Source organism: Malania oleifera, chromosome 4, assembly GCF_029873635.1.
Source record: "Malania oleifera isolate guangnan ecotype guangnan chromosome 4, ASM2987363v1, whole genome shotgun sequence".
NCBI lineage: Eukaryota > Viridiplantae > Streptophyta > Magnoliopsida > Santalales > Ximeniaceae > Malania > Malania oleifera.
The window spans coordinates 13,456,725-13,471,592 of record NC_080420.1 but is presented as its reverse complement, the minus strand read 5'-3'; the positions used below and the strand labels follow the sequence as shown (position 1 = coordinate 13,471,592).

General features: G+C 36.6%; 1 protein-coding gene and 1 long non-coding RNA gene across 3 annotated transcripts; one reads left to right on the top strand and one right to left on the bottom strand.

Moving 5' to 3' along the window:
* The first annotated feature begins 492 nt into the window (after window positions 1-492).
* On the top strand, window positions 493-5,155 carry LOC131153311 (G-type lectin S-receptor-like serine/threonine-protein kinase At1g11410). Of its 2 annotated transcripts, XM_058105529.1 has the most exons (7): window positions 493-2,082; window positions 2,197-2,328; window positions 3,466-3,665; window positions 3,883-4,093; window positions 4,172-4,409; window positions 4,524-4,674; window positions 4,763-5,155. In XM_058105529.1, the coding sequence occupies exons 1-7, from the start codon at window positions 795-797 to the stop codon at window positions 5,072-5,074; spliced, it is 2,532 nt and encodes an 843-aa protein (XP_057961512.1). In that variant the 5' UTR covers window positions 493-794; the 3' UTR covers window positions 5,075-5,155. The 2 variants fall into 2 exon arrangements, with proteins under 2 accessions (XP_057961512.1, XP_057961511.1); XM_058105528.1 differs by having other exon boundaries at window positions 3,883-4,409.
* Window positions 5,156-8,008: 2,853 nt separating this feature from the next.
* On the bottom strand, window positions 8,009-11,044 carry LOC131153179 (uncharacterized). The gene is made up of 2 exons (XR_009136184.1): window positions 8,462-11,044; window positions 8,009-8,374 (listed from the first exon to the last, which is right to left on the bottom strand). It is a non-coding gene; the product is annotated as an uncharacterized LOC131153179 (long non-coding RNA).
* Window positions 11,045-14,868: the final 3,824 nt, after the last annotated feature.

Here is a 14,868-nt window from a genome sequence, read left to right as displayed (position 1 = left end):
CTCATAACATGTTTAATAAATATAACTGAAATGAAATAAAATTTATCATTTGATGTTTTTATTTTTTTTATTAAAAATTGTATATTATTTTATTCTTATTGCATTTCATTCCATAAACTAAATGTCATGTTAACTGATCAATTTTTCAACCTTGAGTCATTTACATTATCGCACCAAAATTTTAAAAATATACTATTACAACCTTTTAGTAAATATGAGACCCCATATTAATGCTATACTTATATATCAATCATCACGTTTTTTTTTTCTTCCTATCTATTACATTAAATAATTATACTATCACAACACGACACGTAATGAATAGATAAAAGGATGTTGTCTAGAATGTTAAGTATTGTATTTATGTTGTTTTCAATTTATTATCAAATAATTCTAAGCCTGCCCAGTTGGGAGCATAGAATTGGGACATTAGATTTAAATTTATATAAATTTTGAGAAAAGGTAATATAAAATTATACTTGTTTTCTTCCAAATCATTCATAAAACATCGAAATCCCATTTTTGCTTTTTGAAGTGGCCAATCCATAGCCTTTGGAAAACACTTGTCTAATAATGGTCAATCCAATACATACTTTTGCACCACAGTTTTCCCCTTACGCTACGCTGTTTGACTTAATTCACATTTTCTGGTTTCACTGACAGTGAGTGCCGACCAATCTCCCCTTCCATTTCTCTCGCCCTCTCACCAATTTCCTCTTCCAGAAGGTGTTTTTACCCCGCCAAGTATAAATTACTAAAAGCATCGCTGACACCAAATCCGGCATGGATAAACCATGAATTTTCCAAATGGGTTTCTGTATCCACTGCTTCTGTTCATCCAACTCCCGTTTTGCTCTTCAATCAGCGCCATCACTTCCGCACATCCCGTGGCGGACGGTGGCGTTTTAGTCTCCCAAGGAGAAACGTTTGCTCTTGGGTTCTTCAGCCCCCGCAATTCTCGCCGCCGGTACGTCGGAGTGTGGTACAACAAGGTCTCCGAACAAACCGTGGTGTGGGTCGCAAACAGAGACGATCCTCTCAACGACACCTCCGGCGTCCTCTCCATCAACGGCGCCGGAAACCTCATCATCCAGGGCAACGCCAGCAGCACCCCAGTTTGGTCTACGAATATCTCGGCGCCGTTAACTAATAACTCTGATTCTGTGGTAGCCCATCTCTTAGACACGGGAAATTTGGTTCTGATTCGACAGTCGACGCAAGAAATTGTATGGCAGGGCTTCGATTATCCCACGCAAACCATGATGCCGTTCATGAAATTGGGGCTGGACCGGAAAACCGGTCTGAACCGGTTCTTGACGTCCTGGAGGTCCCCAGATGACCCGGGATTTGGGTCTTGTACCTACAGAATAGATCCCACGGGGACTCCCCAGTTGTTCCTGTACAAGGGTTCTGCCCGGGGGTGGCGGGCTGGGCCGTGGAACGGGGTCAGATGGAGCGGCGTACCGGAGATGACCAACAAATACATCTTCAACCTTACTTATGTTGAGGATCGTGATGAAATATATGTGATGTACGGCATCTTGAACGCCTCCATCTTCTCAAGAATGGTGTTGGATGAATCTGGGTCCGTCCAACGGTTCACGTGGCATGAGACCGACAGGAGATGGGTCGAGTTCTGGTCTGCCCCCAAGGATCGGTGTGATGACTATGGACGGTGCGGTGCGTACAGTTATTGTGACCCGAATGGAAATTCAGATGAGTTTGAGTGCAAGTGCCTTCCCGGGTTCGAGCCCAAGTCGCCGCAGGACTGGTACTTGAGGGATGGTTCGAAGGGTTGCACGAGGAAGCGTGCTGACTCAGTGTGTGGGAGCGGAGAGGGGTTCGTAAAGTTTGAACGGGTGAAGGTGCCTGACACTTCTGTGGCACGTGTGAACATGAGTATGAGCGGAGAAGCATGTGAGGAGGAGTGCCTGAGGAATTGTACGTGCATGGCATACACAAGTGCAGATGTCAGGAGGGGAGGAAGGGGGTGCCTTACATGGCATGGCGATTTGGTTGACACCAAGTTGTATGCAAGTGAGGGTCAAGATTTGTACATTCGAGTCGACTCAATTGAATTGGGTAATATTGCTAGACTTACAATAGGTTTTACAAAATTTTATGATTTTTATTTTAAAAATGAGATGACTTTTAAATTATGATTTGTTATTCATTGATATTTTTTATTTGTAACAGCAAAGACAAGAAAGAGCTCCAATGGCATTAAGGGTACTAAGAGGACAATAGTTATCGTGGCTGGGCCTATTGTTTTGGTAGGACTTCTCTTGGTTATCTTTTACTTGTGCAAGAGGCATTCAAAGATTAGAGGTATCTATTTAAAGTAGATTTTATTTTGCAAAATACTTTCTTATTGGTTAATACATATAACTAGCATAGTTTATTTATATTCATTTTCATGATTGAACCATATACAAAGTGCTGGAAAATTTCTATAAGAAAGGATCTTTAACTTATTTTATTGTAACTTATTTTATGAACCATGATCATGTAGAGATAAGGAAAATAATTCAAATATATCATACCATATTTCCATCGAGACAACCCAATTTCGAAGCAATCAGATCCTCTTTCCTTCTATTTATATTGATCAAATCTTGATTATGCAAAAAACTATTTGATCTTCTCTCCTCTTACTCACTTTTATATTTGGTTTAGTGATGGGGATTCTAACAAACCTGATTATTGAGTGTTGATAGGGACCAATAACTCTCTATATAGAAATTTGTAAGTGACTTAATCCCTCAAAGAATCATAAATACATGCATGTGACCTTTCCCCTCCTCTAAGATGAACATACATTGATTAAATATGATGCAATCCTTAATGATACATTACTTAAGGGATTCATGACTTTAGCCAATGCATTTTCATTATTTTAATGTATCTTGATTAGGAGATTTTTCATTAATCATTTTAGATACATGACTTTCGTCATTGTGTCTTACATACCAATAAATAAGACCCTTGACTTTGGTCAATTTACCATTATATATTCATTAATAAGTTAAAGTATAGCTTAATATGAATTAATTATTTATATATAGGCATACACACTATGTGATCATAATGATCACCCACACATACATATAAAAATTTCCAACACAAAGGATATGGAATATTAATAGCATAAAATATTATAGTAATGTTTCTTATCTTGGGTTTCTTTTGGAGGTTTTATTTTGTTTTTTATTTTATTTTTTTAAGTCTTGCATTGGGTGGTGTTTTGCAAAGTCGGTTAAACTAAACTTTGTTGATTTGTGGGTTGAGGAGGGAACTTTCTTTCTTTCTTTCTTTTTAATTTTGTGTTATCTGTTGCCTAATTCCCTTGTTAACAAATTGATTATCTACTTTTCCCTTTTGGATAAAAAAGTAGAAACAATGAAAATTTTATATTAGACTGATGGTTGATATTATGTCTTTTTTGGATTTGTTTCTTTTAACTAGGCCATTGGGGAAAACAAAGTCGTAGTAAAATGTTATTGTTCAATTTGGCCACAACACACAAGGACTATCCAGAAGAAGATGGACATGATGTGGGAGAAAGGAATGTCGATTTGCCATTTTTTAATTTAAGGGATATAAAATGTGCAACAAACAATTTCTCGGACAAACTTGGGGAAGGTGGTTTTGGTGAAGTTTACAAGGTAAATGCTTTTTTTCATTTGCAGTGTAATATTGTTGTATCCATCTCCCTTCTATTTTGTTGAGAAAGTGGATTTTGGTTATTAAGATAATCATTCAAAGAATATGTTATTGCAATGAAGTAAAAGCGTGATATATCAATTGAAAAAAAATAGCTAAAATGTTTAAGCTTTTGCCAATATTTATGCATTATTTATGGAAGTTTAACTTGCCTCGTAGGGTCACCTATCCAATGGACAAGAAATAGCTGTGAAAAGGCTCTTAAAATGCTCTAGCCAAGGGGTTGAAGAATTCAAAAACGAAGTCTTGTTGATTGCTAGACTTCAACATAGAAATTTGGTAAAAGTTTTAGGCTGTTGCATTGATGGGGACGAGACAATGCTAATCTATGAATATATGCCTAATAAAAGCTTGAACTCATTCATTTTCGGTATGACTCCTTTTACATTTGTTGTTCTCTCTTTTAAAGAAACTCTAATTGATATGCAATTGTTCAATTTCATGACAGATGATATTAGGAAGGCACTATTGGATTGGAAAAAGCGCTATGAAATTATCATTGGGATTGCTCGAGGGATTCTTTACCTTCATCAAGACTCAAGGTTAAAAATTATTCACAGGGATTTGAAAGCTAGTAATATACTTCTTGATGGAGATATGAACCCCAAAATTTCAGACTTTGGCTTAGCAAGAATATTTGGACGAAACCAAACTCAAGCAAATACAAATAGGGTAGTCGGGACATTGTAAGTTTGACAAACACATTTAGGTTACACTTTGAACATATATAACTAAGTATATTAAAGAAAACGATGACTCTTTGAAAAGAATTTTAATTTGAATTCTACCATGATGGGCAGTGGTTATATGTCGCCAGAATATGCACTAGATGGTCTCTTCTCAATGAAATCAGATGTCTTCAGCTTTGGAGTTTTACTATTGGAGATCATTAGTGGCAAGAAGAATCTTACTTCTTACAATGATGATCCTCTCTCAAATTTAATAAAACATGTGAGTGCATCATAGATGTATGTTTTATCATTCCATATTGCCAAAGTTTTCGTTACATTTTTTTTAAAGAAATGTTGTAACTTTTCAGACGTGGGATTTGTGGAGTGAAGACAGAGCTTTAGAGATAGTTGATTTTTCAATCGGAAATTCTTGGCAAGAGCTTGAAGTTTTGAGGTGTGTCCAAGTTGGGCTCTTATGTGTTCAAGGTGATCCTGTGGATAGGCCAACGATGTCAACAATTGTTGTCATGTTAAGCAATGAAGTAACTCTTCCTTCTCCAAAACAACCAGCATTTGTTGTCAAACAAACCAATAAGGACCCAAACTCAAATCTAATGGGATCTACTTCGAGTACATGTTTCAAAAATGAGATGACAATTACAATGATTGCTCCTCGATAGAATATTCATGTCTATCTTAAAGTTACTTATGTTAGTGAAATTATGATCATGGTTAGTTTGTACCCCCAAATTATATGTACTACCAATCTCTCTTATGATTTTTTTTATTTTTAATTATTTAGGATTAATAATACATTGTTCAAAAGATAGCTATGATCCACAATAGGCAGACTGATTTTATGCAAAAGAAAATATATACGTCATTTCCCATGTCCATTTTCAATCAACTCAGTATTCTAAAAAAAATATACATGGCACATATGCTTATTCATTTGCCTATATATGTATTTATTTTTTATTTTTTACCTTTGTTTGGTCGTGTTAAAGTTGGTTATCAATTTTAAAGAAAGTTTGAAGCAAAACTTGTTTGCCACCTATGTAATTTCAGCATCCTTTGAAACCTAAAGCTTCCAACTATGGTACAATCCCACCATCCTATTGCCCTTCAGTTAAACCCCACCTTCCTATATCCTTATCCCACTTCCTTGGACTATATAAATCCTCAACACACTAGGAAAAAGGGACACACAAGAACTAAAGCATGCTCCTTCATCATCTCACTGTTCCAATAGCCCCTACCTCTTCCGCTTTCTCATCTTCAACCAACACATCCTACCTAACTCACTAGCCATAGAGAGTTGCCAGAGACCTTCCATCATCTGGATTCTCTTCAACCACCAAGTCTCTCTCTCTGTGTACTTGCTACTGAATATGACCTTATTCAATATGCTTGCATGAAGATATGACACATGCGCATATGCATCAGTGATGTGTGTATGAATATCATGTGAATATATAATTGTGCAAGTATGGTGGCGTGTGTGAATGACTATGGCATTGCATGAAGGAAGTATGGGTATGCAGGGATACATGATGGGCATATACAAAATAATGTAGGAGTATATGCAAGCAGGGGATGGACTTATAGGCATATATTCATGGGCATGCATGATTGAATGCATGTGCACGAGATAAGTGTGTGTGAATAGTAAATGCATATAGATGTGTATATGGGATGTGGTTGTGTATAGACATAAGTACGACATATATGTTGGATAGTGTACATGCATGAAGTAACATGGTGATGCACATGCACGTGATTAAGATGGGCGAAATGTTGGTTAATCCGCATTATTATGTACTATGATATATATATTATGAGTACAATACTCACAAAGTAGTGGATAAATAAAAGGATGATATCTAAAATGTTAAGTGTTGTATTTATGTTGTTTTCATTTTATGATCAAATAATTTTTAGCTTGATTAAAATTTTTATGATATTGAATATGACTCATATGATGACGATTAATCATATGTGATTCTAACTTTTTTAAATTATAAAATGCTATTAGTCTATGGACTATGAGTCCACCACTCTTAAGCAACTTTCTCTGAATTATAGTTTTTGTTTCTGATTTAACATCAAATAATTTTTAGTTGGGAGCATAGAATTGTGATATTAGATTTAAATTTATATAAATTTTAAGGACATATAATATAAAGATAAACTTGTTTTCTTCCAAATCATTCATAAAATATCCAAATCCCATGTTTCCTTTTGAAGTGGCCAATCCATAGCCTTTGGAAAACACTTGCCTAATAATGGCCAATCCAACACATACTTTTGCATGAACTGTGTTGGTCTAACAAGACTTTCAAATCTTATTTTGATGATAAAAAATCAAGAGAACTTAACATGTTTTGGTTAAAGTGATGATGTTTCAGGAATCAAATATTAGAGTTCAAGATCAAGTGATCACAAGTGATATTGAAAGCCTACATTCCAAACAAGTGATCAAAAGAAAGCTCAAAAGATCAGAGAAAGACAACTCTTATAAAATCTTAAAGAACATTGAAGCTCAAGTCAAGATGAACTCAAAAGAAAGACATACATGAAGACTTTGTGTTTAGAAAGTTTTTAAATTTTAAGGAAGTCTTGTGTAAGTACTTCATTTAAAGTCAATATAGATGCTATGAAACTCTTTAGGAATGATTATAGACTTAGAGACCTATTTTTTAAGACCTTGGAAAATACATTTTCAAAATTTCAAATCCAAAGTTCCAAGATTAAAAGTTAAAAGAGTTTTTAGAAACAAAGTCTTAAAAACAAAAAATTTGCATGCTCAAACGCTTGACTGAGTTTTCTCAAGCGACCGGCCTTTTATATGGTTTTTAAGAAATGCAAACAGAACCAAGATAGGCGCCTCATAGATCCTTCTCAGGCTTCTGTTAGGTTTTAGAGGTTGAGTCAGGCGATTGACTGAACACACTCAGGTACTTGACACAACACTAGCTGTAGACACCTTAATTTTTACCAGACCTTCCTAAAAAGACCTGGTGAAATAAAAATGAATTTAAGTCAAGTTGGAGTCTCATTTTGTTTCAATATTAGAGTCTCATTTTCAAGATCAAGATCATTTCAAAATAGTCTCACTATTGGAAGTCCAGGTATTCTAGGAGAATTTGTGATTAGTCACAAAACAAGGACCCCACCTTTTGAGAAGTCAATCTTAAGAGTCACCTAAATCAGGTCTCCTGAATCTTAAATTCAAGTCTTAGTGCGTGGGTAAAGCCCTATTAAAAATTTAGTCTTTCCAACTGAGGGTTTTAAATCATGAATAGGGTCTCTTTCAGGTTCTAATTGTAGGATTTGATTTTGTTGAGTCGTGTTGAGTGCAATTGTCGAAGTTCGAAACCTTTTGCCGAATTTCAAAATGGGGATCGAGTTTCTTTAATTTGAGTCCTGAAAACATTGAGGTGAGCCCTTCAAAATTCAAGTCAAGTTTTAATTAAATTCTTCAAAATTTTAGTTTGTTGGTTGGATTTTAAGGTCATACTTTATTGCCAGGTGTTTCTTGGGCTAATCGGGTCAAAATTGGTCAAGAGGAATTTATGACTCGGGAATATGTACAATGTACACACAAGCATGCAAAAAAATAAATGTCTCAAGAGTTGTAGGGAGCATGTAACTAAAAGTCACAATACAAAGGAGCTATACAGAAGGAAAGTTTGCTCGGGGGGTACGTACGTGTACACAAGGAATAACAAATACATAATAATTATTACAAAGAACAAAAAAACAAATAATAATAGACTCCATGCCCTCCTCTCCTGCATTGCCATCTGGAAGCACCACTCCAGTCTCCTGCACACAAAAGAAACAAAAGGGCAAAATCAGGTAGCAGCAGAAAAAGAAATACAAAATAAAATGAAAATACCCTACTCCCCAGTCTGATGCTGCCAGTCAGAGGCCTCCAAAATGCTCGTAAGTCCCAGCATGCCACATGGACATTTCATCTGTGCACAAGAGAGAAGGATATTAGTTAGCCACCTAGAAATTCACAAAATAAAAAAAAAAGCAAAAAAAAAAAGGGGAAATCACACATGATTTGTTAAAGGGAATTATTCCCTGACACAGTTCGTGGGAGGGGAAATTTGTTAAGACGGTTGGTGCCAAACTTCACTCTCAGACTCCTTATAAATAGGGAGTCTCGACACTGTAGAAAACACCCATTTAGAAAGTAGAGAAAGCCTGCAAGAATTAAGAGGGAAAGAAGGGAGTTAGTAAAGAAGCCCTGGTGAAATTAAGAGAACTAAGGAAAAATTCGGGAGAGAAGGGAGGTTCTGCTAGTTCAAAAGAGAGAGTGAGGGTCTGCCAGTTGGAAGAGGGAGGAAAGCTTATCAGAATACTACAGAATTTGAGAGTGAGAAGAGAGAATTAGAAAAGTTGAGAGTATTATAGCAGAAGAACTCTGCAGAAACTCAGAGAAAAAAGAACCCTACAGGAGCTGAGAAGCAGAGGAGACAGAAGAAGAAGAAGCAAGGAAGCAAAGAAGCAGAGTACGAAACACCAGATGAACTCAGAAGCTAGAAAAGAAGACCGAAGGAAAAAGTAGTTAGAGGTATAATCACCCATTCCCTTCCTTGTTTCCTGCAAATTCAACTACCATTTTGCATGCTAACAGTAATGCAGGAACTCATGTTTAAGCCTCGAGTTCTCACGTGAACTTGAGCTTGGGAACCAACATGTGTCCTACCCGGATCTCCATGCCAAACCCGAAATTGATTTGAATTTTTTTATGACCCTGACCTGAACTCAAGCTCAGGTTTGAGGTCGCTTAACTAGCCCAACTCTTAATGACCCTGGCCCAACTTTTGTTTTCAAATTAAAACCCCAAAGCTCATTTGTATTTGAAAACCCCAAAGCCCGTTTTGAATTTCAAATACCCTCCAACCAAGTTTAAAGACCCAAACCCGCTTGAAAATTGAACCCTCCATATCCCTCCCCCTGAGTCTCATAGTGCCATGTTGGGTATGAATTGAACTGTAGGTACCTCCCCAACTCTCTTTCAAGTTTTTGATCCTAAACTCAAACCCCAAACTCATTTCACTAAGCTCGCCTCCCAATCCGAATCTGGATTCAAGCCCAATTTCCTTTTGAGAACTCCCCACCCATACATGTTTTAAATTGAGGACCGGTTCCTATCCGAAAGCTCCAAAGCCCATTTCAAGATTTCAATTCCCAAGCCTTCCTGTGTTTTAATCAAAGCCCAATACATTTTTTCAAGACCCAACTGGGCCTCTCCCTTTCTTTTACAGATAAGCCCACTAACCGTCTAAAAATAGGCCCACCGAGGATTCCAAAATTAAAGATGGGCCTCTACTTTATAAATTGAAAATGGGCCTTTGTTTTATAAATTGGAGGCGGGCCCCTATTTCAGGAATCGAAAAGAAAGAAGCCCATTTTGATAAACCCAAGGCTGAACCTTGTAAGGCGAACCCTAGACCCACTTCAATAACCAAAGATCTTTTTGGACCACAGCCCATTAACCAACCCATTTCCAAAATACCGAGCTAGCACATTTTGAAATCCAATTTGGCCCAGCCCCTGGTTTCAAATAACCTGACCCAGAAACAAAAAATAAAGCCCTCATGTGTTAACCCCACGCATGCACTAGCCCATCATACAGAGTGAACCCACTGAGCACGACTCGGGTTCGCTGAGTTTCACAACTCGCTAGTTTGACTCCAACAAGTCAACCAGGGCATAACCCACTGAATCAGGGACAAGCTTGACTTGTCTCCATCTTCAATCTCAAGAGAAACCCTAAACCTAACCCTAACAGATCTGGACTCTTGAAGACCCTAACTTCCCCAATCACAATACAGAGGCTCCCACACCAATCTTTCGCACCATTGCATCTCAACCATACAAAAAAGAAACAACGAACAAACAAACCAATGAAAAGGAGACTTATCTGAAACCGAGATGATCCCCTCAGATTTGTGATCACTCTCCTATCACATCCACACGACCACCTCAATCTCCACCATCATCCTCGGCAATCATCACCAACAAGCGCCGCCGCACCCCCCCATCAAGCTCCAAGAAGAAGCGAATCGTAAAGATCCTGCAACTTCATCTAAAGATTGCAACCCCACTTAGTGGTGAACTTATCGTGGGAGAGGAGGCGAGGTTGAAAGTTGTCTGTTGTTGTTGAATCAAAGCAACAATGGCTACCCCGCTTCGTTGCCGCTGTCACTACAAGACTTCCACCATTTTCATTGCTGTGAGATCGAGGATGTGCGCCCGTGAGAGAGAGGGAGAGGCCGTGGTTCTAAAGATGGTGTGACGATAGTATGAGAATCGCAGAGGAGTTAAGTTTCGGTAGAGAATAGGAAAGGTTCGAGATCTGAGAGGGAGCTACCATGGGTAAAGAAATCTGAGCGAGAGCGTAAGGGCTTCGAGTTAGTGCATACGAAGAAGAACCGCAGAAAGATGGGGCTTCGAGAGAGGCTCAAATATTAGAGGGGAGAGCTTCAGGTAGTGCAGGCGAGATCAGGGAGAGAAGGGATGAAGGCTAGGGTTTTGGGTAAAACAGAGGAGAATGGGGAGACGAAGGAGAAGAGGGAGCTGGAGAGTGCCTTGAATGAAAAAAAAATGGGAGAAATTTTTAATGGAACCTCAAGATGTGGACACATGGAGCCCCATCATCTACTCATTCAAAGAGTCGTGTGGCCACTCAGGAACTGTTGGATAGTGTCTCTTGTCAACGCACCGGATCATGCCATGTCATAAATCCATGTACATTGGTTACTAACTGTCTGATTTGAATCCACAAGCAATGGCACGGATGGGGCCACGTTGCTGATCTTGGTTACTTCCTATTCCCCCCACACACGCAGACACGTGTCCCTTCGGTCTTGACCAAGACCTTAAAAGGGGTTGACCCGTGTAGACACCCTATTTTTGCCATAACCAAATAGAATAAGAGGTCCCCTCTTATTATTTTTATTATTATTATTATTATTATTATTTTCAGTACTATCATTATTACTATTATTATTATTATTATTTATTTATTTTTGTTATTACGATTATTTTTATTATTATTATTATTTTGTTATCATTATTATTTTTAGCATTTTTTATTATCACTATTACTATTATTATTATTATTATTATTATTATTATTATTTTATTATTATCATTTTGGGGGATTAGGTTTAGGAGCCTATTTAAAGGCTCCTTCCCATAGCAAACGAAGGCGCGCTGCAGACACACAGCCTGGGGGGCGCGCATAGGCCTACACAAAAAAAGGGCCTCGCTTTCTCTCCATCAGCCGTCGCCCCCTCTGATCTCTCCCTCTCCTTTTCTCATCTACCCAGCCCAGCAACCCAGGCAACCTCCGGCCACCCCATCACCCGCTGATCCTCCTCAGTCTCCCACTTTTCATCTCATCTCCCACCTCTCTCTTCGCTTCCATCTCATCTCCCTCTCTCCTTCTATCGTTTTGGCAGCCACCATCGAAACCACCCTCTTGCCCAACCTGCTGCAACTACTCGAAGACCCGACCATCTCCACCGGCCACTTCTGCCGCCAGTCCACAGAACCAGCCGCCATCCCGGAGACAACGCGAATCGCCGTCGTCGGAGCAGAAGCGTGCCGCAGGGAACCCACGCAGTGGAACTCCAGCAATCCAGCCTCGAAGACCCACTCCATCACCTGGCCAGCCACCCTGTCTCGGTCCCTGCCAGCTCCAACACCAGAACAGCCTTCAACTCCGGCAGACTTTGCAGCCCCTCAGGTCCCGGCAACCCCCACGGTAATTCTCCATGCATGCCATCAGAACACACACGTGCACCTATATATTTTATTTATTCATTTTTTTCTTTCTTTCTTTTTCCTTTTTCTTTGCTGTTTGGTTTATTTCTTTGTTTTGTTTTATTCTAATGTTTGGGTTTCATTGTAAATGCAGGTGGCATGCTTAGGTTGTATTTATTATATATATTAAATGAGTACCATTTGTTTTATAGGGTTTTTATATTTATTTTAATATTTAATATTCATGGTAAATTTTTTTGTTGTATTTGTTCTATAGGTTAATTGTTTTATTATTATTGTTGTGAAATTTTTATAGTTGGATTTTGTCTTAATATTTAAAGTTTAACCTTTTGTATTCATTAAATTATTATTATTGTAGGATCCTTAATGTTATAATACGTGGTCATATGTCTATTATTCTTGTTTTAGGTTTTTATTATTATAGTTATTTTAATGTTCAATTGTCATATTTAGGGTCGCTTTTGTTATTATTGCATGTTTAATATTGATGTATTTAGAATAGTTGTTATTATTGTACTTATTTACTAAAGGGCGTTATGGTTTGATATTTACCTAGTTAGGGCTTTTGTTATTGTATGTCATACATAATGTTCACATTAGGATCACATTCAATATTAGTATTTAGGGTTTTTGCCATAATTAATGTTTATATGTAGTGTCATTATTATTGTTCATATTTAGTGTTTATTTCATATGTAGCATATTAATTTCTAGGGTTGTACATTAATTTTTGATTCGACCCATTTTCCTAATTTTCCATTTAGTGGTCATATTGAGTATTTAAGCATTGGTATCAGCTTTAAATTGTTTCCATAATTTCTACGTTTGTATAATCACTCGCCAAATTTAGAGTTAATCGGTTTCCATGTTTTGATCATAAGTTCGAATTATTTCCTTAATCTTGGTAAACGCTTCCATATGTGTATTGTGTGTTAATATTAAGGTAAGATAATGTTATGCATCATACCCTTATTATCATTAGTAGTATTAGAAGTAAGTTATTATTATTATTATTATTATTGTACGTATTTATGTATGATGTATATGAGTATATTGCTATATTAAGTATGTTGCTATATTCAGTATTCTTAGATTATACGTTTATATTAAGAATGTTGGTATATTTTAGTATTATGTTATTTTTAGTATTTTATTCTATATTATATATTATTATTATGATTATATTTAGTATTATTTATTAGTGTATATTCTTTTAGTATTCTAATATATATGGCATTATTTTTATAGTATCTTTAATATTTTAACATATATTATATTATGGTATTTTATTACTTTGATATTTGTAATATTTTAGCATATATGTATCCCTATTATTATTACATGTATTATGGTAATTTAATTTCTTAGTTTATTATCTTATTAATATATATTAAAACCTCTCATACTAGTATTTTCTTATAAAAATTTTACATACAATTTCAAAATTTTGGGAGTGTATTTTCTTAATTATTATCTCTATGATTTTATTGCGGGGGGCATTAGTCTTCGGGCTTCACGTACCTTAAGCTCTGAGGGAATATATATGTATATATTATATTTATTTAATTATTTATTTATTTTTTATATGTATTTATAAATTCATAAAAAGGAGTAATTTAAAGAGTCGCCACTAACCTTTTAGTCTGGTTAGAACATATGATTAATACCCTGATAGGGGTAGAATAGGCCTACGTTACCAGAGTTAGGCTTGGGAGTTCGGTTACGTGAGGGGAAGGTACAAGCACCCCCTACGCGCCCGTTCTTACGAACGGTACCTAATTAATTTGAAATTATCCCTAAATTAAAATTGATTTTAATTTCGCCGCCCAGGGCACACGCGCGCCCGGGACGTCGCGACAACCCGTTTAGAACCGGTCGAGTCCCTACACCGGTAAAGGGCCGGTTTGGTATATATATATATGTAAAATCACAAAAATACATAAAAATCCAGAAAATTCCTAGATTTTTTTTTGAAAAAAAAAAAATCTCCTAAAGATTTGAGCATGATTTGCACTTGAAATTATTTTGAAGAAAATATGGTAAATGCCCAAAAAAATTTCCAAAGCATGTTTTTGCACCCACTTCACAAAAATTCAAAAAAAATGCACATGTTTTAAATTTCAAATAAAATCCCTAAATAGCTACAAAAATCTAGAAAAATCCCAAAAAATTTTCGAGCTCCAACTTTCACAGTTTTCATTTCAAAATTTCGTTTTGTTTAAGAAAATATTGGAAAATCCACAATGGTTTCGACCAAAACCTTAAACTAGTTTCCCCCCTAGACCCATCAATGTTTAACTGGTTCACCATTCCAAGAACCGGTTCACCCCGGTTTTCTCCATTTCATCTATTTATTACTGTATTTATAAAATTCACAAAAAGTCACAAAATTCTCAAAAATCTCAAAAACATTTTTGTACTTTGATTTTCATTGACTTTATTTGTGTTATTTTTGAAGTTCAGGAAAAATCACAGAAAATCACAAAAAAATGTTTTCACACTTAAAAAAAATCACAAAACATGTTTTTAGGCACAGAAAATTATTTCCATCCCGAACAAATCTCCAAACACCTCCCGGGATAGTATTTTCCCTACTTAGAAAAACCTACAGACTTCAAAATCCCTCGGAGCATATTTTGTATCCGATTTTCGATTTTCCTTCCCG

What these genes read in the sequence shown, in the direction of transcription:
- LOC131153311 (XM_058105528.1), top strand. Translation starts at nt 795, where the DNA reads ATGAATTTTCCAAATGGGTTTCTGTATCCACTGCTTCTGTTCATCCAA. An exon ending in AGTCGACTCAATTGAATTGG is followed by an intron (nt 2,083 to 2,196) that starts GTAATATTGCTA and finishes TATTTGTAACAG; the next exon opens with CAAAGACAAGAAAGAGCTCC. An exon ending in AATAGGGTAGTCGGGACATT is followed by an intron (nt 4,410 to 4,523) that starts GTAAGTTTGACA and finishes CATGATGGGCAG; the next exon opens with TGGTTATATGTCGCCAGAAT.